Source organism: Pelecanus crispus, chromosome 15 (genome assembly GCF_030463565.1).
Source record: "Pelecanus crispus isolate bPelCri1 chromosome 15, bPelCri1.pri, whole genome shotgun sequence".
NCBI classification, from domain to species: Eukaryota; Metazoa; Chordata; class Aves; order Pelecaniformes; family Pelecanidae; genus Pelecanus; species Pelecanus crispus.
Window position 1 is genome coordinate 1,648,240 of NC_134657.1, and position 24,725 is coordinate 1,672,964.

The 24,725-nt window shown below is 47.2% G+C and overlaps 1 protein-coding gene across 1 annotated transcript; it reads right to left on the reverse strand.

The window, feature by feature from the left end:
- Positions 1-1,182: 1,182 nt before the first annotated feature.
- LOC104033978 (coiled-coil domain-containing protein 30-like) lies at positions 1,183-23,579 on the reverse strand. Its single transcript, XM_075721646.1, is given in 19 exon segments — positions 1,183-2,236; positions 2,939-3,006; positions 3,916-4,030; positions 4,330-4,466; positions 5,043-5,184; positions 6,286-6,407; positions 6,972-7,119; positions 7,663-7,820; positions 8,471-8,680; positions 9,002-9,175; positions 11,422-11,668; positions 12,681-12,838; positions 13,667-13,807; positions 15,943-16,083; positions 16,655-16,753; positions 21,297-21,489; positions 22,341-22,449; positions 22,885-22,990; positions 23,553-23,579. Coding segments are annotated over 19 exon segments (2,688 nt in total). The 5' UTR covers positions 23,559-23,579; the 3' UTR covers positions 1,183-2,022.
- Positions 23,580-24,725: the final 1,146 nt, after the last annotated feature.

The following is a 24,725-nucleotide window of genomic DNA, read 5'->3' on the forward strand; positions in this document are numbered from 1 at the left end:
CTTGCCAAGCCAGCAGATGCAGGCATCATCCGACACCACTGCCTCCTCCCTGAAATCACCCATGCAGGAACTGGCCTGCAGAGCTGAGTGTTAGCTGTGTCCCCATGAGAAGACCTCCCGTGCTGGGGTCAGAGTTCTGTCCTTGAAAGAAAGACATGAGGACATCCTCCCAGCCTTGATGGGAAGGTGCCTCCGAGTTCACAGCGATCTGTGTTGAGCATAGGACCTCCTGGCAGCACTTACCCTTCTTTGTGAAATCCGCCAGGTGTGGAGACAGCACATGGAGGAAGGCAGAGGAGAACCACTCCATGGTTGCAGCTCCTCCTGGCCAACCTCCTTCACTCCTCTCCACCTCACCAAACAGCCCCAGCGCTACGGCACCACCAGCCTCCGCCTTCTCCCCCAGCTGCAAAGCAGCTCCCAAGAGCAGAGCGGTGGCGAGAGCAGCCCCCCACGTCTGGGCTCGTCCCTGACTCGCAGGGAAGTGCGGGTTGGGGTGCCGTGGGGAGAGAGAAGGTGTCATGGTGAGGCAGGGTGTCCTACTGTGACCACAGCCCGTGTCATAGAGGGGCTGCAGGGACCGCCCCCAGCCACCCTGCCAGGCTTTACCCTACAAGAGGAAGGGGGCTGCACTGGGCATTTTGGGGAGCCGTCCCCATCCACCCACTGCCCTCTCCACAGGGAGGCCCAAAGAGTCGCAGACAAACACCGTTGAGCCTCACCTGAGCAGACACAAAGCACGGTGCCTCACTTGCCAGAGAAACAAGATTAGGAGACTTGCAGGGTGAAAAAAATCAAGTTGAAAATAAAAAAAACCCACAGTTTCAGGAGTCCTTGCCCCCAAGGAGCGCAAGCAGAGAACGTCTTGGTGCAGAGGACCACATGCTTTGGGAAAAATTTGCTCAAAATTATTTTGAGATGGGTATGAAAAGTAGCCTGAGTGGAGAGCAAGAATACAAATTCCAAGCAAATATCTTTAACACTGGATTTCAGCACAAAAGAGCATGGCAGAGCGGGGAAAAAAAAAAAAAAAAAGGTGTTTTGGAATTGCAGTTGGAGCCAAGTAGGCTTTGAATAAACCTCAACTGATGTGTGCTCAGATCCTCTTCATTCTCCTCAAAGATCCTCTGTTCCCTCCCTCTCTCTTCCCACTGGGGACCCCTCTTATCCCCAGTGTGGCCCTCTGTCCCCCTCCAGGCACACTCAGATGCCCTCCAGGCTGACTCATTATTTTTGAGGACGTCTCCCCTTCCTCCTCCGAGCACTCAGATTTCCCTGGTTCCCCTTCATGCAAACTGTGATTCCTGTTCATCCTATGTCCTCCTGAGTATGCACAGATCTCTTCCACTCAGGTGCGTTCAGATCCCTTCTCTTCCCCGCAGCTCGCACTCTGATCCTTTCTGCTTCCCTCCTTGCATACACAGATCCCCCCTACACCCCTGTTCTGCATGATCCAATTCCTTCTACTCTCACCCAAGCATCCTCACAGACCCTCTGTTACTGTTAGTAAGCATTCAAGATCCACCCTCTTTCCTTCTCTGGATGTTCAGGTCCCCTCCTTTCTTCTCCACACATGCTCCTATTCCATTTCCCTCGTCCCCTCCACCTCCCTTCAGGTGTACAGACTGTGAACAGAGAAAAGTGGGCACGTGGCAGGGAGTGGTCGGGATCAGAGAGTGCAGAAGGTAACTTTTCCAAGTTTTATTTACAAAGCTTGTAGTTTTTGACTGGAGAAGGAATTAGGGTTCAGGGGAAGATATGCTTCACCCCACCCCTCTTCCGCTTTACTGAGTTTATCTGCAAATTCCAGCCTCCAGGTGGACCTGGGATGACACACACACACACACATTTACAGTTGGGGAAGCTGAAAAAAAGCTGTTGAATAATTTAGTTGAAATATATCACAGAAATCACCAGGTCAGTCCATTTGGCAATTCTCCCCCTGCAGTCCTTGTCATCCCACAGCAACAGGAGCCCCAAACCTTGCAGTCCAGCTAATCTTTTACAAACATCTTTCCCCATTTAGAAGTTCTCAGAGCTGATGCTCTGACTCTCCTCCGGCAGCTGGGAGGCTGTGGTGTCTCCAGGCGAAGCTACATTTAAGTACCCGATCTCAGAAGGTTGAGAGGGGGATAAGCAAAAGGATGAGTCTTGGCTTTCAGCTTCTCCTTCAGGCTTCATGTCTTGCGTGGCCTTCATGGTGCTGAGAGAGTCTGGCGGTTCTCGTGATGGGAAGCTGAAAACAAATTTCCTCTTTTAAGCCATTCTGCAAAGTCTACCGGACCCTCTGCCACCTGCACAGCCCCAATGCTCCTCCCACCATCTCTGCAAGGCAGTGCAGTGCTACGGTCAATGCCTTTCACTTGGACTAAGGCTCCGACACTCTTCCTCCAGTCAAGCAGCTGACAGCCCCCATCTACCCCAGAACCTACTCCAACTTGCGACAGACCGTCCGTCACCCTCCACAGCACCCGAAGCCCACTGTGCTGGGTCTCCAGCAAGCAGAGACCAGAGTTGCAGAGTCTCTCTGCCTCCCCCTTGCCCATTTTGGCATGGATCATGGTGCTCCTGGCTACACAGGTGGAGAAATAGCTCAAACTCCCTCCTGCCCCGTAGCCTGGGACATGGGTCATACAGCTCTGGGCAGCAGTGGTCCTCTAAGCCTCATAACCTCTTGTGTAAATATGCCCCTCCAAAACCACTGGGCACCAAGCTGATTTCTAAATCCCACAGTGCTCCCAGACATATTTTGAAAATTTTACCTCTCCATCCCATTAGTTTCATAGAGTCTTTTTAATACCATTTTCCCTATAATTTGGCCAAAAAAGAAAAAGACCCTTGGACGTGAAAGCACAGGGTGGAGCAGCCAAAACGCTCAACTTCTCCCTCACCACATGCAGAGAGGCATTCCCTGCCTCCTCCTTTTACCCCACGGTACCTGGTACGGGGAGATGGCAACACCTTACTCTGTAGTTGGCGTTCAGAGAAGTTAACGCTCTTCGAGTCCTGCAAGGAGAAACAGAGACTTTCAAAGGAGGAGGTGCATGTCAGACCCTGAATTTCAACATACAGTCTTGGTCTTCAAAGTGCCCCCACTGACAGTGCTCCCCAAGAATTCCAGCCACACAGAGGTACTAATCATAGATTTGTCATTAGGGTCTGAATTTAAACTAAAAAAAAAAAAGCCTAACTAGCCCAGGTGAAACAAAGAGAAAGAACTAAAACACAGTGGAACACACAAACAGCTCTTTCTGCCAGGCCCCAAACAGCACTTTCATCCTTAACAGCTCATTTCCAACCAAATTGGGTTCCCTCCAAATTTCAAAATGTACCAATAAACTTCCAAATCCACCTGTTTTATTTGACGAGCTGTTGAAACACAATCTTTTACTTCCCTGGATTTTTCTCCATTTCTCCCCCCAAAAGCTCTTCATTAACTTGGTCAATCTGAAACTGAGTGTTTAGGTAATGCGCATCTTCATTCAGTTCAGTGTAGCCGACATTATCGGTCAGCTTGGTCTGAGGCTTTCTGGCTTACAGGAGCAACATTCCCAACCACACTGTTCTGGGTTATTTCTCCTAATTTTGGAGCCAACTTTAAAACTAAGGTCTTTTAACAGCTCTAAATCTGCAAAACAGCCAAAGCGAAATTTCTGTCCTTGTGAAAAAGGATCCCATCGCACAGCAGCTCGGGGTTGGAGCAGTATGGCAAGCGTATTGAGCTTGCAGCTCCCCACAAAGTCCCTCCTCGCCGACAAAGCCGTTGCAATCTGCTGTGTGTTTGGTGCCCCTTTCTGTCCCAACCGAAGGATCAATTCGGCTCTTTTCCGGCACCCTCAGCTGCAGCTACAAACACCAACCCTCATCGCAGGAGACATCAGCTCCTGCGACCTGCCCGCTGACACCAAGTCTCACCTCCATGTCGGGAGCAGGGATGCTCCTCGGTGCGCGCTGCAAGACGGGCACATGGCTGGAGAGCTGGAGTTTGCTCTCGTGCAGCCGCACGTTATCCTCGTCCAGGATCTTCACTCTGAGCACGTCATACATACAAGGCACAAGTTATTTTCCTTCCGGCCACGCTACGTTTTCAAAGGGGCATTTTCTTTTTCAGCCTCAGACCCTTTCACCTCCACAGCCTTCAGCTGTATGCCAAGGGCTTTGATGGGGAAAGGGGCTAACTGCATCCCACAGCAATTAAAAGCCACAGCGCTCGTGACTGGAGCACAGTTCAGGCTTTCCTCTGGATTTCTTAAGAGAAACAGGCATAAAACCGGAGAAGCACTGGGAAGAGGCAGGCTCCCAGGGGCACGGACATCATTAAGTGCCTACCTGCTCTGCAGGGTGGCAATCGTAGACCGGTTGCTCCAAGGGGTCTCCTCTTGATCAGTTATCTTCTGGAGGAGCCGTCTTCTTTCCTGAAGTAATTTCTCATTCTCGGCAGTGATCTGTGCAATCAGCACCTTCCCCTGAGCAGCGTTGCAGAAGGAAATAACCAGCAGTTACGCTTCGCTCTTCTCTGTCCTCTGTAAACCTTAGAGCACTTTACCAACGGGGTCATGACCAAGCACATTCACTCCTAGAACTGATATGCTATTTGATGTAACATACCCCAAAAAGCAGCTTTTGAGTCACTTCCCAGCAGAAATATTTGAGGCAAAAGAAGATGGAGCTTAGGTAGTTTCTGAACGGGATTTGAGGACATGGGTTCCCCCCCGAGGGCAAATATGAGCCAGGAATTTCCTTTTGGCTTTTTGTTCCCACAAGGACCGGCTGGAGCCCCTTGGCACTGCCAGCTGTTTCCCAGGGCAGCGTCCATCCTGCGCACGGAGCAGGAGCAGCACATCAGGCAGAGCTCCCCATGCTCCCACTGTCTGGTTGTTTAACAGTGCAATCCCATTGCCTGCAAACCGGCTGTTCCTAAACCTCATTGCCTTTTTTCCTAAACTACGTTTCTTTTTGGAAGAAGGGGTGCTCCTGCAGACACGCTGGAGCCTGCTCCCCTGCCTTCCCTCACAGGAAAAGCCCTTGATGTGTTCTCTCACCTTTTCCACTTGGAGCTTTGACTCACTGAGCTCATTTTCAAGCTGCTTAATTCTGCTGTCCCTTTGTTTCACCTCGTGGATAAAGGTCTCTTTGGCTCTGCGGATCTTGTCTTTGTGGCGGAGCTGCACTTCATTATATTTCCTGAGGAGGCAGAGACACAAATATCAGGCTGTGAAATGCTTTTGTGTTCCAGGTCAAGAGCAAGGCAGATGTCCTGTATTTATTCAGGCTCATCAAAGCCTGAACTGGGAGCCTCAGCCACCTACCCAGCTCCTTTTGGCTGCACAGGTAAAGGCAGAATGAGAATGCTGACTTGCCAGACTACATCTTTTCACTGATCAGTTTGGGGTTTTTTTTTGTTGCAAAGGTTATATTGTTGTCAACCAAATGGAAATAGATTGAGGGAAAGGGACCCAAAGCATTCCCAAAACTGATTCCCAGCTTTACAAATCCTTGTGCTCACCCCTCTCGGCTCTTTATACCAACCAGGGTTATAAAGTCACCAAAACTGGAAGTAACGGGGAAAGGGTAAATGGGAGCAAGCTGTTTATTTCAGTGGGGATGTGGGTGGCTAAGGGGAGGTACTTGTGAATGGAGGAAAGAGACAGATGAAGAAGAATCCTAAACAGCAAGGGTCAGGCAAACAGGCTGCAGAAAGAGCTGCTTCAGCGGGCACTTCTTAGAGCTGCGACACTGGGGTTAAATATTGGTGTCTACTGAGACTTGTGATCATTGCTCTTCCCCTCAAACTCTTCCCAGCTAGGCAGTGCTCTTGTTTATTTTTATCCAGTTAGGAAAGAAGGGAAAACAATTTCCAAAACAAGAGAAATCTCTACCATATAAGGGACATTTGCCCACGTTTGCTCAAAACTCATGACAAAAAGGCTACTCTGCTTCAAATTAGATCAAAAGTACTCTGGGGAGAAATGAGCAGCTCCATGGAGCATCTCTGCCAACACCAGACCCTGAACAGCAGCACCCACAGCCTTCCCTAGGCACCCCCTCGTTTTCTGCGCTGCCTTCAGCTGCCAAAGAGAACACGACAGCAGACATGCGATGCATAACATAATTGCAACCAGGGATGTCAGGTTAAGGCAGATCTCTCCGTGCTAAATGCCTTGAACAGGAGAGACAAGAAAGGCTACAGAACAGTCAAATCCAGCGTCACTGCCAGGCACATAAACAGCAGTCCCTGGGCAGGTTTTTTTGTGTCTACATATCCACTGCTGCTTCAGTCATTACCTGACGTACAGATCCTTCTGGTTCAGGAGACGGACTCCTTCCTCGTAAAGGGCTTTGTCTTCCTCCTTCAGCAGTGAAAGTTGCTCTGCAAGCTTCTGGTTCTCCTTCTGACACTGGAGGTGCTGGAAAACATCTATTTTTTATTTGTGTGTGTGTCCTCAGCTGTAGGGGCCCTTTCAGTCTGGTCTCCGAAGCTTCTCTGCCATAAATCCTACTGGTTCCCACTACAGATAATATCCATCCATTCTGCCCCCCAAGGCCACGGCCTCCTCCCCTTAGAGAAGGTGAAGTGTGGATTTCTGTGCTGCAGCAGGGGGCCGTAGGCTTCAACATGGCAGAGAGAGGTAATGCATCCTCCCAGAGAGCAGAGACTGCCAACATTTTCCTGCAAAAAAGCTCCATGCTCTGCAAGAGAAGGGGAAGAAGCCATCAAGTCCTCCTCCTGCGCCCTCAGAGCTGCATCCCCAGGAAGCCTACACAAGATGAGATGGTGCTTTTCCTCCAGCTCCTGTTTAAATCAGTGAGATCTGCAAGGGCTCAGCACCTATTTCAGCAGTTTCCAGGCACAGATTTCACACTGGGATGGTCCCATGTTCCCCTAGAGCTCAGTGGTCTGCTTTGGAGTCAGCCACCAGCACAGCATCCCCTTGGGTGATGAGGACCCATCCATCCGTGCTGCAGCTCACCTCGCTTGAGTCAGTTTTCCTCTCATCTTCTAGGACGTGCAGAGTCTTGGCCTGCAGCTCCACATGCATCTTGGCCAGCGACGCCTCCGTCTCCCGCGAATGCCGGAGCTGCTGCCGCAGCTCCTCCACCTGCTGCTCCAGGAGCTTCCTAAAAGCACGTTGGTGTGACAGTGAGACACTGAGGTGGAGACCAGCCCATGATGTGCCACTGTGAATTCAAGGCTGGCTGCGATCTAAAAACAACATTATGCTGCTCTGCACCTGCCCTGGGCAACACTGGGGGTAGAAAGAAATTGGTACATCCTGGTTGTCCCCATGTCCCGGTGGCATGTGAAAGGGTGCATGATGTGTCTGGGATCATCAATCCCAGCTGCACAAGAAAGGGGACTGCTGGCATGTAGAGGGTAAACCGAATTACTGGGCTGGCAGGAGGGGCTGCACACCTCCTGAGGCAGCTGAAGTCTCCAAAAATCTTTTAAATCTCCTACAGAGGGGATCCTGTGGAGCTCTGCCAGCAACACTGGCAGGTCAAAAGGAGAGAAAGGAAGCAAAACCAGTGGTGCAGTGACTGTGAGCCCACCTAGGGCCAGGAACGGAGCTGCAGGAGGTAGCTGGCAGGCTGGCACAGCAGCATTTGCTGGCACATGCCTGCCCTCCGCATGCAGAACAGATCTCACCCAGCTCTGGGTACCTTTTCAGCTGCTCCTCGTGAAGTTCTTGCTGCACATGAGCTTCATTTTCTCGGGCCTCCTTCAATTCCTCCTCCAGGAGTTTTTTGTTTGAAACACGGGTCTCTGCCAGCAGGAGTTGGTGTTGGAAATCTTTTAGCTTTTGCTGGAGTTTTGAAATCTTGGATTAAATTGGACATGGATTAAGCTTTCTGAATTTATAGGCCAGTATTGGAATCCAAGGGGTTCAGATCCCTTTGATCCCTCAGCATCTGAGTCATGGGAATGAAAGATTTGCTTGCTTCTACTCAAAAGTACTTCTGCATGTCTTTGTGTCAAAGTCCATTAAAAGTAAAACCTTTCCCACAGCTACCAGATTTTGGATCAGATACTATGTCATGAATTAGCAACAATCCTTTTTGCACCTAATTTGCACACTTCAAAACCAAATCCAGCGATTAGTGCAGGAACATGGCAGAACCGATGCCAAGGAAAACACGAGCTTTTGCATTTTACCAGATAGCAAACAGCAGCAAATCTCCTCGGCAAGAACGTGATCTGGGCTCCCTGCACCTGCCAGCCCTACCACCAGCATTCTTGGAGATACTGAGCTTTAGAGACAAGAGTTGAGCCATCAGATTTGGCTTCTATTGTCTCAGTTATGCTCCAACTAATAACAGACATTTTTCCTAAAATATTTAGCCAAGTAATCTCAAAATGGACTTCAAGGAACCAATTCACAAGGTGCTAGTGCTGCTTTTTTCTGAACTACAGCTGCACGAAACTGCTAAAACAGACCTCCTGTTAACTTAGCTCATGCTGTAGAGTTACCTTTTTTTGTGCTTCACATACTTTGGATTTCTCCTGTGCAAGTTTCTCTTGCAGACTGCTCTGCAGTTTATCAGCCTGGGAGCACTTCAAGAGCTCTTGTTCGAGTTCTTTGACCTTCTGCTGGCTTTTTTCCCACTGTGCTGAGAGAGAGGAGCATGTTTCGGTTGTGTCCAAGAGTTTTGCCTGAGCTTGCTTCAGCTCAGCTTTGACCTGAGTTTCAAAAGAAGAAGAAATCAAGTTTGCACTTCAACATATATCATCTGAAATGTCTTGATTAGGAAAGGGGCAACAGGATTACCAAAGAGTGAACAAGAATAAAAGAGAAATACAGGGAGCAAGTACAGCACACACACAGTTTTATTTGGAGGCAGTACAATTTCCATGAAGCTGAGAACAGAGCACGCCTGAGAGCCCCAGGTACTGTGCAGTCAAATGTAAATGAGGTCCAGTCTGCTGAAATGAGCACCTCAGACATAGGTTGTAAAATTATGTGATGCTGTCTTCAAACAGTTCTCCCTGCTCTGTTCCTACCTTGGTGCATTCCTGCTGGAGCAAGAGGTTTTGCTTTTGTAAGTCGATGTTCTTCTCCCTTTCATATCTCAGCTCCCTCTCAGCTGAGCTGCACAAGTTCTGAACGCGACGCAAGTCCTGCCGCAATTGCCGCATTTTTTCCTCCTGCTGCTGGAATCTCTCGTCGGATAGAGTCTGCAGGAACAGTAAAATGACAAAGGTTACATGGAAATTAACTTCAAGGAAAGATAAAGAAGTGTAATTAGGAAAGGTAGAGGTATGCCAGTAGGATTTAAGGGCATTTAAGTAGGAAGATGGGTGAAGCCAGGCAAGCATTTCTTCTGCCCCCACACTATGTCCTGCTCCCTACCCTGTCCATCCCCTCAGAGAAGCAGATACAACTCCTGAGGTCAAGGGAGAAGATGCAATAACCTGGATGAGGGAACAAATCCCTGTTCAAACTAACCTGTCCAACAAAAGCAAAGCCACCCAGGTTACTCTTAACTCTTGTGCCAGTCTCACTAAGGCAACTAAGCAGGAGTGGCACATCCAGCCGCAACTCCCAGAGGCAGCAGGAACAAAGCAAGTCCCGGCAGTGGTACAGGAACAGATACGCTGGCACAATGCAACAGCAGCCTGGACACCATGAAGTGGTCACTGACGGTCTATGATGGCTTTCAGAAGATAATTGAGCTCCTTCGTTCACCCATCTTCTTGCAAGTGCCTTGTACACAGACTAGAAGTTCTTCCCGTATTTGGTGTATCAAAACCCTTCTTCCCAGCATCACTTTCAGCCACCTGTTGATCTGCATTCCTGCTTTGCGTCTTCACCCTCTGTTCTTGGGACCAGATGAAATCCACTGAAGATCACGTTTCCTTTCTCAGATAAATCCCCAGGTAAATTCTCAGGCTGGGAAGTCTTGATCTAGCACTGTGGGATCTGGCAATATCATTTGCCCTTGTCCTGGTTTTGGCTGGGATAGAGTTAATTTTCTTCCTAGCAGCTGGCATAGTGCTGTGTTTTGGATTTAGTAGGAGAAGAATGTTGATAACACACTGATGGTTTAGTTGTTGCTGAGTACTGCTTATGCTAGTCAAGGACTTTGCAGCTTCCCATGTTCTGCCAGGGGCACAAGAAACTGGGAGGGGGCACAGCCAGAACAGTTGATCCAAACTGACCAAAGGGCCATTCCATACCATATGATGTCATGCTCAGTATATAAACTGGGGGGGTTGGCCGGGGAGCAGTGATCGCTGCTCAGGAACTGTCTGGGTATCAGTCGACAGGTGGTGAGCAATTGCATTGTGCATCACTTGCTTTGTATATAATTATTACTATTATTATTATATTGTTGTTATTATTATTTTACTTTATTTTATTTCAATTATTAAACTGTTCTTATCTCAACCCAGGAATGTTTCTCACTCTTACTCCTCCGATTCTCTCCCCCATCCCATCGGGGTAGGGGGAGTGAGCGAGCGACTGCGTGGTGCTTAGTTGCTGGCTGGGGCTAAACCACGACAGCCCTCAAGATCCATTAGATTTTGTGGTTTTTTCCCCCAGCTGCTTCTATCAGGACCCTTTTCAGTATCCCCGCTACGCCTTGTACAGACTCACTGTACAGACTTGCTGCTTCTTGGTATCAGCACGACGCTGATCCTCTCTGTTCCACTCTCGCTCCTGCCTACAGGCCACCCCATCCTCTCTTCTCTTCCAAACTCTTGCATATAATCCTTGCTCCTCCTCAGACTCCCCGTCCTGGGTACCTTCATCATTTCTTCCCCTTTTGGCAGGGCTAGCTGCTCTTCCCCTTCTTTTTTATATCACACAGTAAGAAAGGTGAACAAATGGCATTTAAAACACAGCTAAACCTAGTGACAAATAGGGGTCTTGCCTGCCAGCTGGTAGAGCAATTGGAGATCAGTAACTGAGACACGGGCACAGGGCTGCAGCAAAACCCAGCAGCTTGTGAGCTGCCACTGCGGGGCAGCAGTTACGGGACGAGTTCAAGCGCTGGCATGCAAGAGCAGAAAATCGCAAGGAGCAGCAGGGAAGTGGAACAGCTTCTACCTACAGCAAGAGCAAGACTGTTGTGGGAATAGCAATCCAGCTCTGTTGTTCACACTCCAAAAAGGAGCTGAGAAAGAGCTCCAAAAGGTTTAAAACATCATCTAAGGACTGTATAACTCATTTCTTTCATGTGTACTAAGGGGGACATTCAGCTTATCCAAGTTCCCACTATGTCCAAAAACATGACGGAAGGAAATTATGACATTCCTACTTTCCAAACATTTTCCCCAAGCAAATCAGTCAGCCTCTCATCTCCCCAAGCATGCTAACTCTACAACACTGCAAGGACTGGCTTCCGATACACTTTAATCAGGTTTTGCCACTAAATTAGCGAAAAAAAGTACGGTGCAGATGGCAAAGCTGCCCATACCTGTTTAACGCTCCCATCTAAACTGCCTGCAGAGCTCTGCGACAGGAGAAACTTGTTCTCTCTATGCGCCATGCCTTGATTCTTCCTCAAAGTCTCTTCAAGCATGCTGTAGCCCTGCTCTCGGGTAGTCAGGATATCTTGGTTTAGCTGGGCAATTTCTTCCAGTAACAACTGTTTTTCTTCATTGCTCTCTTTTAGCTGCTTCTCTAGTTCCTCCCTCTTCTTGTTGCTTTCTAGTAATTCAGAACTTGAAGGAGAAATAGTAAAGGAGAGAGATAACTATACAGATCCAAGGGAAACCACCCCCCGAAGGGGAAAAACTTGGGATATGAGAGTCCAGTTAAACGCTCAAAGCAACACTCAAGTGTCTCGGGAGGCTCCAAAGGGGATTTAATCCTGGGTCTAGCAGTTCTGGGCAAGGGTCAGTCTCCCCTGGACACTGACCCACAAAAAAAATGTGTGTCCAAAGAGTCAGCTCCCAGCCATTCATGAGTAGGTTAACTGCTGGCTAAGGAAACACTCACATGGGGCCACGTGAGCTGGTCTGCGCTCACAAGCAGCACAGAAGCACTTGCACAACACCTCGCTGTATGGAAGTACGGTCTCAGGTCTCCCAGTCAAGCTGCCTCACTTATCTCAATCCAAGCTATATGTCCCTATAAGCTAACCTACCTCTCTTATCCTGGTTTTACTTTATCTCAGTACCTAGTTATCCAGGTAACTGAGCTGACTGTAACTATACTGGATTTAATCCAAGCTTTTACTTACTAATGAGAGCCTGAGCATGGATGCTCCAACTCCCAATTCGTATTGCTCTGCTGAAGAAGGGGAGTCAGGGGACCTGCAAGAGCTTTATTTACAACCCCAACGCCTGCTGACACCTGCCCTCCAAGGACAACCAAAATCCACAGCAGGATGTGTATCACCCGCTGCTGGCAACAGTTAGCCCCAAAGAGCCCAAGCGCCCGATGGGAACTTTTTGGGACTGTGTTAGTTCAAGTACTACCTCACTCCAAGAGAAGAGGCCTCCTCCCTAAGGACAGCTCTCATTTATGCCGTTCAGAATCTGGAAAAGCTGCACAAAAAAGGTTTACTCCTGACTGATCATGATGTCAACTAAGGGAAATGCTTACCCGATAAGGAAGACAAAGCTGCTGTGCCTATTTTTGCCAGAAGCAGCACTACAGGGATTTTTAAGTCTAAAAAAATTCGTCAGCAAAGAAGGAAGAGAAAGTACCACAGGCCTCGTTAAGGTTTACCAAAGCAGTTCTTGTTCATCCCTCAAGTTTTTGATCTGTTCTTCCAAAAATACTACTTTAGCCATCTGTTCTTCATACATCCTTTCATCTGTACATAGATCTTCATGTTTCTGCTCAAGTTTGTTAATCTGTTCTTTTTCTTGTAGGAGTTCAGAGACCTGTAAGGTCAGAAAACACCACGACTTTGATTTTCTTTGGTCTCATGGAAACCTTTTGAGCAGTATAAGGCCATCTGGGGACTTCATCAAGACATGGCTTGTGATTCTGTAGCTAAAGTATTGTAGTTCTTCACCCTTAAAGATATACGTGCAAGTCCTTTTTTTCTGCCTGGGAAGTAGCTGCATGTAAACTATCATCAAATCATGTTTCTTTATTTGATTTCATCCTTCTGTTGCCCATCTGTAGTTCTCAGGGCTTTATATCATGTGCCATATTTCTTTACAAAACTAGCAATTCTTGGAAAAATGGGAAGAGTACAAGGTATGTATTCAGCTGTCTCACGTAGAGAGCAACCTCCATCCAAGTGAACCCAAAACAACTTTCTACAGATGGCTGCTCTCCACTTTCAACATCACCTAATGCCTTAGCACCAGGCAATGGCAGACCCAAAACCTGAAACATGAAGAGAAGATGCCAGGAAAATAAAAGGGGCAAGAAGGGAAGACACAAGGAGTACATAAGGACACAGGAACTCCCAGACTGGATCGGAACCTGAATCTGCCCAGTCTAACATGCTCTGCTAAGCAGTGGTGAAACCAAATCCTTCAAAGAACAATGCTATTAAGTCCACTAAATGCCAGCTATGACTTTGATTCCTAAAGCTTTTTAACCAATAGCTCTTCCTGAGTGTATGCTAGCATTAATATTTCAATTCCAAGCCTTCTTATCTACACCAAGATGAATTTATTTATATTTGAGCAATATACACTAGCAGTTTCTGTCTGCATCAGACACCAGAACAATGGGGATTTCTTTGCATTCCTCACCTATGTATCTAACAAAGCATTATCCTTTTGTAGCTTCTCATGGGATACGTTAATGAGATCCCTGTTTGCTGATGTTCTTTGGAGACTCGGGAAGTTATTACAATGGTTCGTAAACTCTGATTGTGAGTCAGGCAACCCATGCTGAGGAAACAACAGGAGTTAGCAGATGTAATACACCCCTAACTACAAGGTCAGAAAAAGCTTTCTCCTCTCAAATGTCCAAAAACCTCTTAAAAACAAGAAGAGAGTTCCAAACAAATGCAAAGAGCTCTTTGCATAGCATCAGTTCATAGCACATCATTAAAATTTACACGAACAAAAATACTATCCAATTTACTTTCCCATTCTATGTGTTGGACATCCTGACAAACACAACATTGAACAACCTCAGATCTTGACCTCCAGCTGCATATCACCCATGAGAACCCAATGATTTCATGCCAAGCTAACTTCCAGCACTCAGTTCATAAATGATTCATCCCAATACAGCTACTCTAGCAAAAGGGAATGAACCCATTTGTGAAGTCAGAAATCCCACCAAGTACATGCAAAGTTCTCTATTTTAAAGACTGTTACAGCCGTCCAGTCAAAAACAGGTCATCAGATTTCGTCTCATGATCCCTTTGATGGAAAAACAGACCTCTCCTTAGGCAAAACCACCAGCCAGCTGGTGAATTGGCTGAATTACAACCAAACTTGCAGGGATGTACGATTTTGATTAAAATCATCCCTGGAAGAGTTCAAAAAACAGGTAGACATGGCACTTTGTGACATGGTTTAGTGGGCATGGGGGTTTTGGGTGGATGGTTGGACTGATGATCTTAGGGGTCCTTTCCAATCTTAATGATTCCTAGTTTATACTTTCATTATAAATGATCCAGCCACCAAGCCAGGACGCGTGGGGTTGCTACTCTACCCTTAATTGGTTTAGTGGTGGACTCAGTAACGTTAGGTTAATGGTTGGACTGGATGATCTTAAAGGTCTTTTCCAACCTAAATGATTCTATGAAAAGGTCCCCAGACCATGGGTAGATTGAACTATTGGGATCCAAAAGTTAAAGAGTGACTCTTCCCATTTTCCCCATCATCCCCCAAATCAGACAATTCCTTTTCATGTGCATATTCACAGACTGACCTGGTCCCTTCCTAAACCGCACTTTGGCAAGGCTTGGTTTGCATCCCGAGCTTTTACAATGTGAATCTGTTGCCTAACAGCACCACGAAAGTCCTGTCCTCTAGATGCCACTGTTCCTCCAGTAAGACTCTTGTGTATGTGCAGTTGCATCAACAGTTCAGAACTTTCATTGTTTTTTACTTACGTTGAAGGAAGTGATATGGTTTAAGGCCTCTCAGAGTGCTAAAAAATGGGTTTTGTAGTAGATGTAAACCTGCCCTTTGCCAGTCTCCCTCAGGTCCCCCTTGTCTGCCTGATCCAGGCCACAGATCTGCAGCTCTCCTACATTTTTAGCCTAATTTTCAGCCCCTATCCTGCCTATGTCTGCACCAGCCCTTGTGCAATTTTGCTGGCGTCACATGCTCTCTCTCCTCTATGGCCCAGCTGGAAGATGAGAGCACCAGCAACTCTCCCAGGAGAGGTAAACTCACCAGAAGTCTATCTAGCAGTTAAATCCGTTCAAGCAAAGTGTACTGAGGTCCTTAGGGCATGTAACAAAAAGCAGTGCTGGGATCCCAGCAAGCTACTTGTGTAGACTTCTCTGACTCTTAGGTGTTCTGACTTCTTATCGTGCCATATCCTGGTTAAGAAAGATACTACTAACATTAAAGGGGACCCATGTTAAACAGATTCAGAATTAGCCAGTTGACTGACCTCAGAAAAGCAATTGCTGCTAATGGGTAACCGTGATGTTGCTCTGCAGGGAGGTCTGGGCTCAAATCTACAAGTACCCTGCCATGTTGTGACACGAAGAGATGAAGGCTCATGATCATGAGCCTTATGGACACAAATAACTCTGCAATAAATACCTAAGTCTGAAAACTTCCACTCTGCCCTCTAGAGAAGGTGGCTTTGGCTACAAACTTTGAATTACTATTTTGTTATTAGATTCACTGAAAGGAAAAATAAATTACAGAGTTACAGACAGTTCTACTAAAGCAGATGGATTTAAAACCATCTACCAAAGAAGCTTTGAAACTGGCTAGAGAAATGCATCAAGAGAAGTCAAGCAACACACCTGGGGGGCAACTGGGGATGTTCTATGGAGTCACAAGAGGCAACTGCCTCCTGCAGGGAGTCCCACTGTAGGAGCTATACATACCTGGCTGCCCAATACCTTCTTCTCAGCCTTCAGATCTTCTCGTAACAGTTCAAGCTCAGATGCAAGTTGCTTTCTCCGTTCTCTCCGCTCTCCCAGCTGACTTCCCAACTTTTCTATCGTTTCCTGACAGCTTTCCAGCATCTGGAACAAGCAAAATTAAGAGTCATGTGTACAGCATCATTTATTCTAGCAAAAGAGAAACAAATTGCAGAAAATGTGTCTTCTAGAAAACAAGGATAGGAAAAATGGTTCTCAAAAGTTGCCAGTGGGGTTCCTGCACCTTATACCCAGGGCTGGCTGGACATCTCTGAAGTCCTGGAGCATCCACCTGACCCAAGAAACCTTGGGAAGGTCCTCTCCCAAATGGAATAAGCTCTGTCTGGCTTATACACCTGGCAGATCCAATTGGCTGGCTGGCAAGTAACAAATCAACAGCAAAGTCATCCCAAAACCAGCTGGGAAACAGCCTTGAAAACATACCTATGCACTACCTAGGTTTTACTAAACCCTAAACAAGAGTGAAGCACCTTTACGTGTGTAAACCCTTCACCCGCACCGGGGAGTCAACAAGCTCTGCTTTCCTCTAAAGACGTCCATCTGCCTTGCGTGAGCTACAGATTCTCAGAAGATGGTGACAAAGAGCATTCACAGGAGATGCTCATTTATTATGTTTCTAAACAACACGATTTCTTTCCCAATGAAAACCTCTTACCTCTTGCATCTCTTGTGCTCCAGGCGATGCCTGCTCTTCCCCACTCATCTCAGTTTTGTTCTTCTGCACTTCAAGTAACTCTGTTTCTAAACTTGTGATCTTAACATAGACAAACCGCAAGTTAAAACCAAACCAGTACTCAGCACTAGTACTAAATGCACATCTACTACTAAATTGCTCCTTGTGCTGCTACTACAGAATAAGCCCCATGTTTGGAAGCGAGGAGTAGGAGGGGACGTGGACAGCCGCCCAGTGTGGGCTAGCTCCAGCTCACATCTTTCATCCTGCTGCTTCAAAGGGTGAAGGGGCCATCCAAGGTCAAGTCAGAAAATGAAAGAACCCTGCTCCACAAAAGGAGAGAAACGACCCAGATACATGGTGAAAGTTCAAGGCTTCCACAGCTTGCGGGCCTTCTACATGCTGCTCTCCCAACACGGAGGACCCCACGAGACACCGATTTATATCGTGGGCCATCCTCTTGCAGTGCTCACTCCCCTGCAGTTGATCTCATCCAAGCAGATGTTGGACCCAGTCTACCAGGACTTGTCCTGGTCCCTCCACCGCCCAAAGGAGGTTGTAACTGCCTCCTGCAAGGTTCCGAGGGCTCTGGACTTGAGCCAGCAAAACACTGACCTCTGTACTACTCCTGGCAGAAAAGAGTTTGTCTGGACAAGTGCTCCCTCTGCATTTGCACCATCCCCCCCCACCGAGGCATCTACCCTTGTGGGGAAATCTCATGGGAACGATTATTAGTCCTGCAGTTTTAAAGGACTTAAAGTAGGAGCAGTCCAGCTTCTCCTCCTAATTATGGCTCCTGCAGACACTTTTGCAAAATCTGAGTCTTGGCACTCACAGCCACTCTGCTCCACTGCCAGCCAGCACAGCATTCAGCAGCCTTTCCTTTCAGCTCCTTATGCTTGGCAGAAAGTTCGTGCTGGTTTTCTTATTTCTAAACCACCAAGCTTGCCTCCCCACTGCCCGAGCCAGGCTTTCACTGAACGAGGCAGCAGAGCAAGTGGGGACACTGGAAGGAGATGAAGTCCAGCTGCAGATGAAGTCCAGCTTCATCTGTACGCAGCATACCCCGTACCCACACAAGCAACATCCATCGCCCCACTCATACAGATGAGTGCATGGTGAAGCGTATAAGATGCCTTATGCCTTTCTCACGCTCCTTTTGTTGCGCTTATTCAGAGATCATTTTTCATTCCGTGCCAATGGGAAGCCAAAGCCAAAGAAGTCCCAAGTCTCTGCCAATCCCAGTCCATTTAAAGTGATTACAAAGCAGCATGTCAAAGCCCAGGAGCTTTGCTTTCACTGACAGGCTTCAGTCACGAGATGGCTCTCTTGAAGCTCCCAGCAGGGAATAAACTTTAACAGAGGAAAGCTGCTGTAATATGTTTTTTTAAGACAGATGATGTTACCCAACCTAGGTGTTAAAAGGAAATCAGTGGGGTGAAACACCCAGGCCTCTTACAGAAGAGCTAGAGGGCAATAAACCCCCCCTCTTCTCACATGACTAGATGATAGTTTGGGGTTCAAAAGGACATTAGAGCTGTGGAAGGGATCTCAAAAGCACAATAAACCTCCTCTTCCCACCCCCCAGCCAACCTTTGGTCATGAAGTTGATACCCAGCAATGCATTTCCATCATTTTGCTTATTTTACCTCCAAGCCACTAATTTTTAAGCATTTGAGCTGCGCACGTAAGTCCCGTGCCAACAGCAGAACAATACTCACATTGTATGCCGGTGTCCTCGTTCTGAGTCAGTGGCCTAATCAGCCAAGATTTTTGTAGGCGTGCCAAAATAGAAAGGCTTCCAAGTCCTTCTCACATGGGGCAGCCTGGCAAACACCCAGCAGCACTCCCTTCTCCAGGCTCTAGCGCACCTGCCTTTGTGCAGTCCTTCCCTCATTACCTCCAAGGCACCCAAAAGCTCCTTGGAGATGAAAGGTGCAGCTCTGCAGCCCTCCATCTGAGCAGACACTGGATTTAGCTGAGGTTCAACCCACCTCCTCTTCCGTCCCGCAATCTGCCTGTCTCTCCTCCGCTGCCCTGTGTGCCTCTTTTCTGTCTCTTTTTCAGCTACAGCGGCTGCCAAGCTCATGCCAACTGAAATGCCTCGCATCTCCTTGGCTACTCGGTGCTCCCCGCTGCGCTCACCCTGCATCCCCAAAAGCAGTGTTCCCAGGGATCTGTTTAACAACGCACCAAGTGAAGAAGGGATTTCTCCTAACTGAAAACGCATCTTGTTTGATTTGTGGAGGGTTGTGTTTATTCTACTTCAGGGATAAAGTGGGAAACATTTTAGTGTGTGCTGAACAAACTCCAATTTGGACAAACGCAGTCAGGGTGGACAGACCTTTTGCCATTCCCATCAGAGAGCCTGCCCTTGGCTCCTCAGCTACACACTTAGAAACATGATGTCTGCTGGCATCCTTCATTAAGATATTTGAACATGCCTTCAGTCTGTTTCACTGTGTTTAGAGACTTTTTCCTCGCAGCCAGAGGCTACTGACAAGTAATTCATCTTTTCTTCCTTTGAACAGCTCATCTTGGAGATGTGTGGCTGCTTCAGCATTCACGTAGGATATGCCTTCACACTTGTACCATCTCCTACATCGTGTTTTAACACAACAGCAAGCGTACAGACATGTCCAAGCACTGCTCACTCCTGGCTGAAAACCTGTGTGTGCTCTTCCCCCTCACCTCAGAAATCCAAGGTCCTCTACGGACTGGTCCTGCTGCCTGGCAATCCAGGACCACGATCACTACAGAGAGCATCTCTTAGCCACAGACAGAGGGGAAAAGGCGACTCAGCCCAAGGAAGGAAGAGCTTTTGGCCAGACAGCAGGGCTTCAGCCAAATGAAAAGACGTCCTCAGCCAGCCTTTTGGGGGAAAAGCCCACCTATCCATCTAGCAAGACCAGCTTCTGGCTTCCTCTGTTCTCTCTAGCTAGAAATTCGCCAGCTGCCCTGTCCATAAGGGATCACATACCCTGGTAGTGATGCTGCACAAATGCTGCAAATGGTATTTTCCCTGGGGGCAAGCAGTCACAAACCCATCAGTAAGAGCAGGTGCTTCTCACGGAGCTACCTCCAGAGGGATGGGAAGTCCATCCAGTAAATCAAGACTAAGGACCTCTCTGACAAAGGCAGCATCAGGCTGAGAAGCTTCAGCAATAACTTAATCCTTGCTCAAAACGTGGATGGAGATGGTTCTGCAGGTGTTGCAAGGAGACCTCTGATGTTGCCATGGTTCTGGTAAACCAGATAATCAACATGGTGCTTCACCTCCGCAATTTCCCAGAGGTTGCCTGACTGTCACATGCAAACGAGTGGAAATAACAAAGATTTTCTATCAACCTTCTAAAGTCAAAGCGTGATCTGAATGGTCTTGTCCTATTAACAGGAAAAGATCCAGACTGCCCTGGGTTGAGGGTGCCCAAAATCGAGTAGGACACAGGAGAGGGAGAGAGAGAGAGAGAGAGAGAATGGTGAGATCACATCTCAATCAAGATTGAGCAGAGCTTCTCCAGATGCATCAGCTTATCACAGCTCTTCAAAAAGATGTGTCCAGCCATGCCTGCCCCATTCAGCAGGGGACACTGCAGCAAGAGATAGCAGGTGATGAGAGAAGCTCACTGTTCCCTCAAATTTGGTATTTTCAGCAGGGATGTCTCCAGGCAGTGCAGATCCTGGCCCCCCACACCCAGAAGTGCCTCGGTGTTTGCCACATGGGCTGACAGGTCTCCAAGATGCTGTGCCTGGGGAAAAGCCAAAGCACAATCTTTTGTCATCAGCATGCTTAACTGGTGACCTTCCCTGGGATCAAGGAGCATCAGTGTCCCACACTGACCATTTTCATCTGTTGGACAGGTCTGGAGAGGGGTTAGGGATTCAAGTAAAAGCCTGGACTTCTGTCATGGGTGCCAGGTTAAGGGACAACTCATGTGCTTCAGGAAAACCTCTTGCCTCTCTTCTGAGCCTCAAGAGGACTTGAGGCTTCCTGGAACTTTCTCTTCATTAGGAACTGCAGGAGCAGAAGAAACAACTGTCCAACGTGGAAAAGCAGTTCCTGCAGGAGACAGACACTGAAATCCATCAGGAGCACTGATGCCATCTAGGACCGCTCTCAGGGGAAATAAGAGCTTCTAAGCTACAAGAGGTTCAGAAGAAATAGCTCCAGAGAAAAAAGATGCAACTTGAATTTCAAACAAAAAGGCTTTGCTTCAGCTCAGCCAAGAAACTGAAGGGTGCACAGCCCACAGGTACAGAAAGGCTATGTGGGAAGGGAGTGTTGCCTGATCTCACTCCCGAGGATGCAGGAGGTACATTAGCAAGTTAACTCTGCTTGCCCAAGCACCAAGGAGCAAGGATGGGAGCTGGAAAAGACAATGCTGCTGTGACATGGGGGAATCTGCACCTCCAAGCAAACGTCATTTACTCACTGCTGGGATTTTTTCCTTCTTTTCCCCTCTCTCCTGAAACCAGCAGATTTTACTAGCTGCACTTTTTGTCAAACTAAACAAAGCAGCATGCAGGCTTAGGTCAAACGTTTTATTCTACTAATCAACGTGCAGAGAGAAAAGCAGCTAGAATTAAACAAAACCAAACAGTATTTCTTCCATTCCTTACTTACTTTCCGGTGAAGTCCCTCCACCTCACTCTCAAACTGTTCCTTCTCCTGCTTGGTTTGGATTTGTGTCTCTCTCAGGATTGATTCCAGCTCTTCATTGCGCTCAACCAAATCCTCATGCTCCTGCTCCAGTTTTTGCAGCTTGTGAAGGAGCTGTGAATTCCTGCCCTTGATGTTTTCAATCACCTCTCGGCACCTGTGCACCAAAGACTGACATCACCAAGGCCAGAACTGCTACGTAAACACACTGACACACATCCAACCCACCCGTGAGGAAGACCCAATGTGTTTTTCACTGTGGAATATTTCTCTCCTGCTAATTTCGAGTCTCGCATCCAGCATGACCTGTGCCTGCTCTTATTTATGTGGCAATGCATGGGAATTATCGGTGATGGGCTCTACACAAGTAATGATGAAGGTCTGGGGTGAAAACTGGTCAGGCAGGAGGATGGTAACAGCAGAGAGGCAATGCCAAATTCGACTGCTTGAGGTGGAGGAACAGGCTTGGGCATCTGAAGGGCAAAAAATTTTTTAAAAAATTAAAAAAAAAAATTAAGACAGAGGGATGGGATCAGACCCCCCCTTCCTCCTTGAACCTGCCAGAAGAGGCTCAGCAGCAGCTTCCTGAGCAGGCCACAGGAGAATGAAGCTCTGACTTCCCTTAAAAATTCCAGTTTACGTATTTAAGTCTGAAAGCCAAGTTGTCTTGGTACACCCCTGGACAGGAATCAAATCCAGACAAATCTTCCCAGCAGCAAAACAATTTTGAAAACAACACTTTTGTCTGCAGAGGGCCACAAAAGCCCAACCCTAGAAAGTACCAGAAAACAGCCCGCATTCTTGATACCAAGGGCTACAGACCCACTGAGGACTGCATTACCTCCAAACTTTCTGATTTGGGAGCAGAGGAACAAAGCTGGTACCGAAGAGTATTCTAAATAACCCAACACTTAAATGCACTCTGCGAGGCAGAATACCAGCAACCAAAGCACCAGATAAGCCACAATGAAAATACAACAGATGAAGAAGGATTTCTACATTGCTCACCTTTTATGAAGTGTTTCACTACTCTGGTATTTGCCATCTTGATCTGAGCCAGCTTTGCCTGAAACGTAGTCTCCTTCCACCCTCCCTTCATCCTTTGTGGCCTGTGACTGAAGAGAAAATGAAAAGTTGGTACATAATTAAGACTGAAATCTTAGCACAACGTGATTCCAAAGCTACCCGAGTCTTTCATAAATAAGGCAACTAGAAAACATGAGCTACGTCTGCTACTCTATCTGCATTAGATAATCCTCCAGCGATAGGAGGAAAAAAAAACCCCAAGAGCCATAATAATATGAAGGCACTAGTGGGTATTAACTTATGCCAACAGACATGCTCTACACACGAGTGTATTTGTCACGCCCAGCATAAATCCTATGTCACACCTGCACAGGATGCACTCACACAAACATAGACAGGAGAACACAAGCGGTTCTGCACTGCAAGCCGTGCCTTTTCATTTATGGCATGGGGCTCAAATGCAGAGCGGGGCCCGTTTGCCCAATTTGCTTTCTAGAATGGCAAACAAAAAGCCCTTGAAAATACCGCAGCGAGGACGCTGCGACTTCTTCGGTCTCAGTTGGCGCAGGCAATGGAAGTACTTGCTTCTCACTCTTCTGATACTCACAGATCTCCTCTTTGAGCTGTTCAACCTTCAAAAGGAAAACACGCGCTTTGATTTTTGGTGAACGTTCACCTTGCTGTCTTAGAGAATTAAGATTCCCCACAAATTTGCTATAGATAAACTGCAGATTTATTAATATTAACCACTCAGCTTGAGGCATTGGGTGAGATCATGTGGCTGCTCCAGCTGGGTGTCCTCAGTCTGCTTAGAAAGGTAAAGAGCAGTAAAAGGGGAAATGACACACTGCATCAACAGGTAAGCAATTTTTCTTCATTTATTTCAATTATTGATCATGCACATGTTGCACATTCCCTTTTCCCGAACAGGACTGAGTGCAGAGGGGTAGACAGATGACAACCCCTATTTCTGAGGACACCTTTTCGTCTTTGCTGTTATCGATAGGATCAATAATATTATTATTAGCAGGTAACTGTTCATGTCGCAGTCACTTACTCTCTCGCACACTCAGTCTTGGCTACCAGTTGGAGCAATAGCTGGGAGGCCAACCGCAGCCATTTACTCAAAAGCACAGGGCCACACCGTGGTGGCTTCTGGATGGGTGTTCGTGAAGTCCTGCAGACAGTGCTCACCTTCATCAGATGCAGATATAACCCTGCACTCTTCAAGCGTGCCCAGCAGCACACGTGGATGCCGTCTGAGCTTCAGCTGACGCCCGGGACCCTGCACAGGTTCAGCGGACCACTGGTGTCCCAGGTTTATCATTTTTTGCAGATTTAACGGCACTGCTAGTCTCTGGAGCTATCAGCCGTTGCAAAGCTTTCACACACCACCTTCTCAGCGTGCATTTTTCCTTTCTTCAGCCTCGTGCTATGCCTCCATCCACACTCACAGGCACCTGCAGAGCCCACTCACGCCACAGACACCGGATCCTGCACAGTTAAGGCTCCACACTCCAACTGGTGGAGCGCACAGCAGGGACGAGGTCTGTGCCCCACAGACCACCAAACCAGAGCCAGCTGGCCAGCCTGCTCCTCACCCAGCTGTCCATAACTCACAGACAGGAAAAAAAAAAAAAAAAAAAGACTTCAGGACACAGAAATCCCGTGGCTCGTAATAAAGTACACTTTCAGCTTCTACAAGTGAAAAATCGTGGTTTTCTAACTTCTATGCCAACAGTCAAACCTCATTCCTAAGGAATAAAGGTAATCTGCTTTTAACTTAACAACAGGGTTGGTTGGAAGTGATCTCAGTCTGGCTACATATTTTTTCCTGTACAGAGAAAACAATACCTTACATTTATGTACACAAAAACCACACACACATACATTTCTTTTCTAATATATATTTAAAAAAAAAACATATATACACACGTGTGTATGTATACATAGTGACTGAAAGAAGCAGTGTCCTAAAGAAAATGTTATCTGGAATAAAAAAAATATAAACCGAGGAATATGAACTAAGTATATGTATATATGTATATATAAAAATATGTTTTTACAGACTCAGAAACAGACTGTCAAGGTTTGAGATTACAGATATGCTTAGACACTGTGCTAAGGAAGAACCAGAAACTTTTTTAAACGCAAGGAACAGAACTACATGCTAAAATTTTTAAATCCTCAAATGTGAATAAATTATATTCAAGAAAGTAAGTCTTCAATATTATTGCAAAGAGGTGGTGTTCTCAGAGATACTTATATTAATTTCAAAATACTCATTTTAATGCAAGAGACCCGCAAGACAGCTGCTGAGCTATCTGTGCTGGGATGGCATAAGTAATTATAGACTGCCAGCAACCA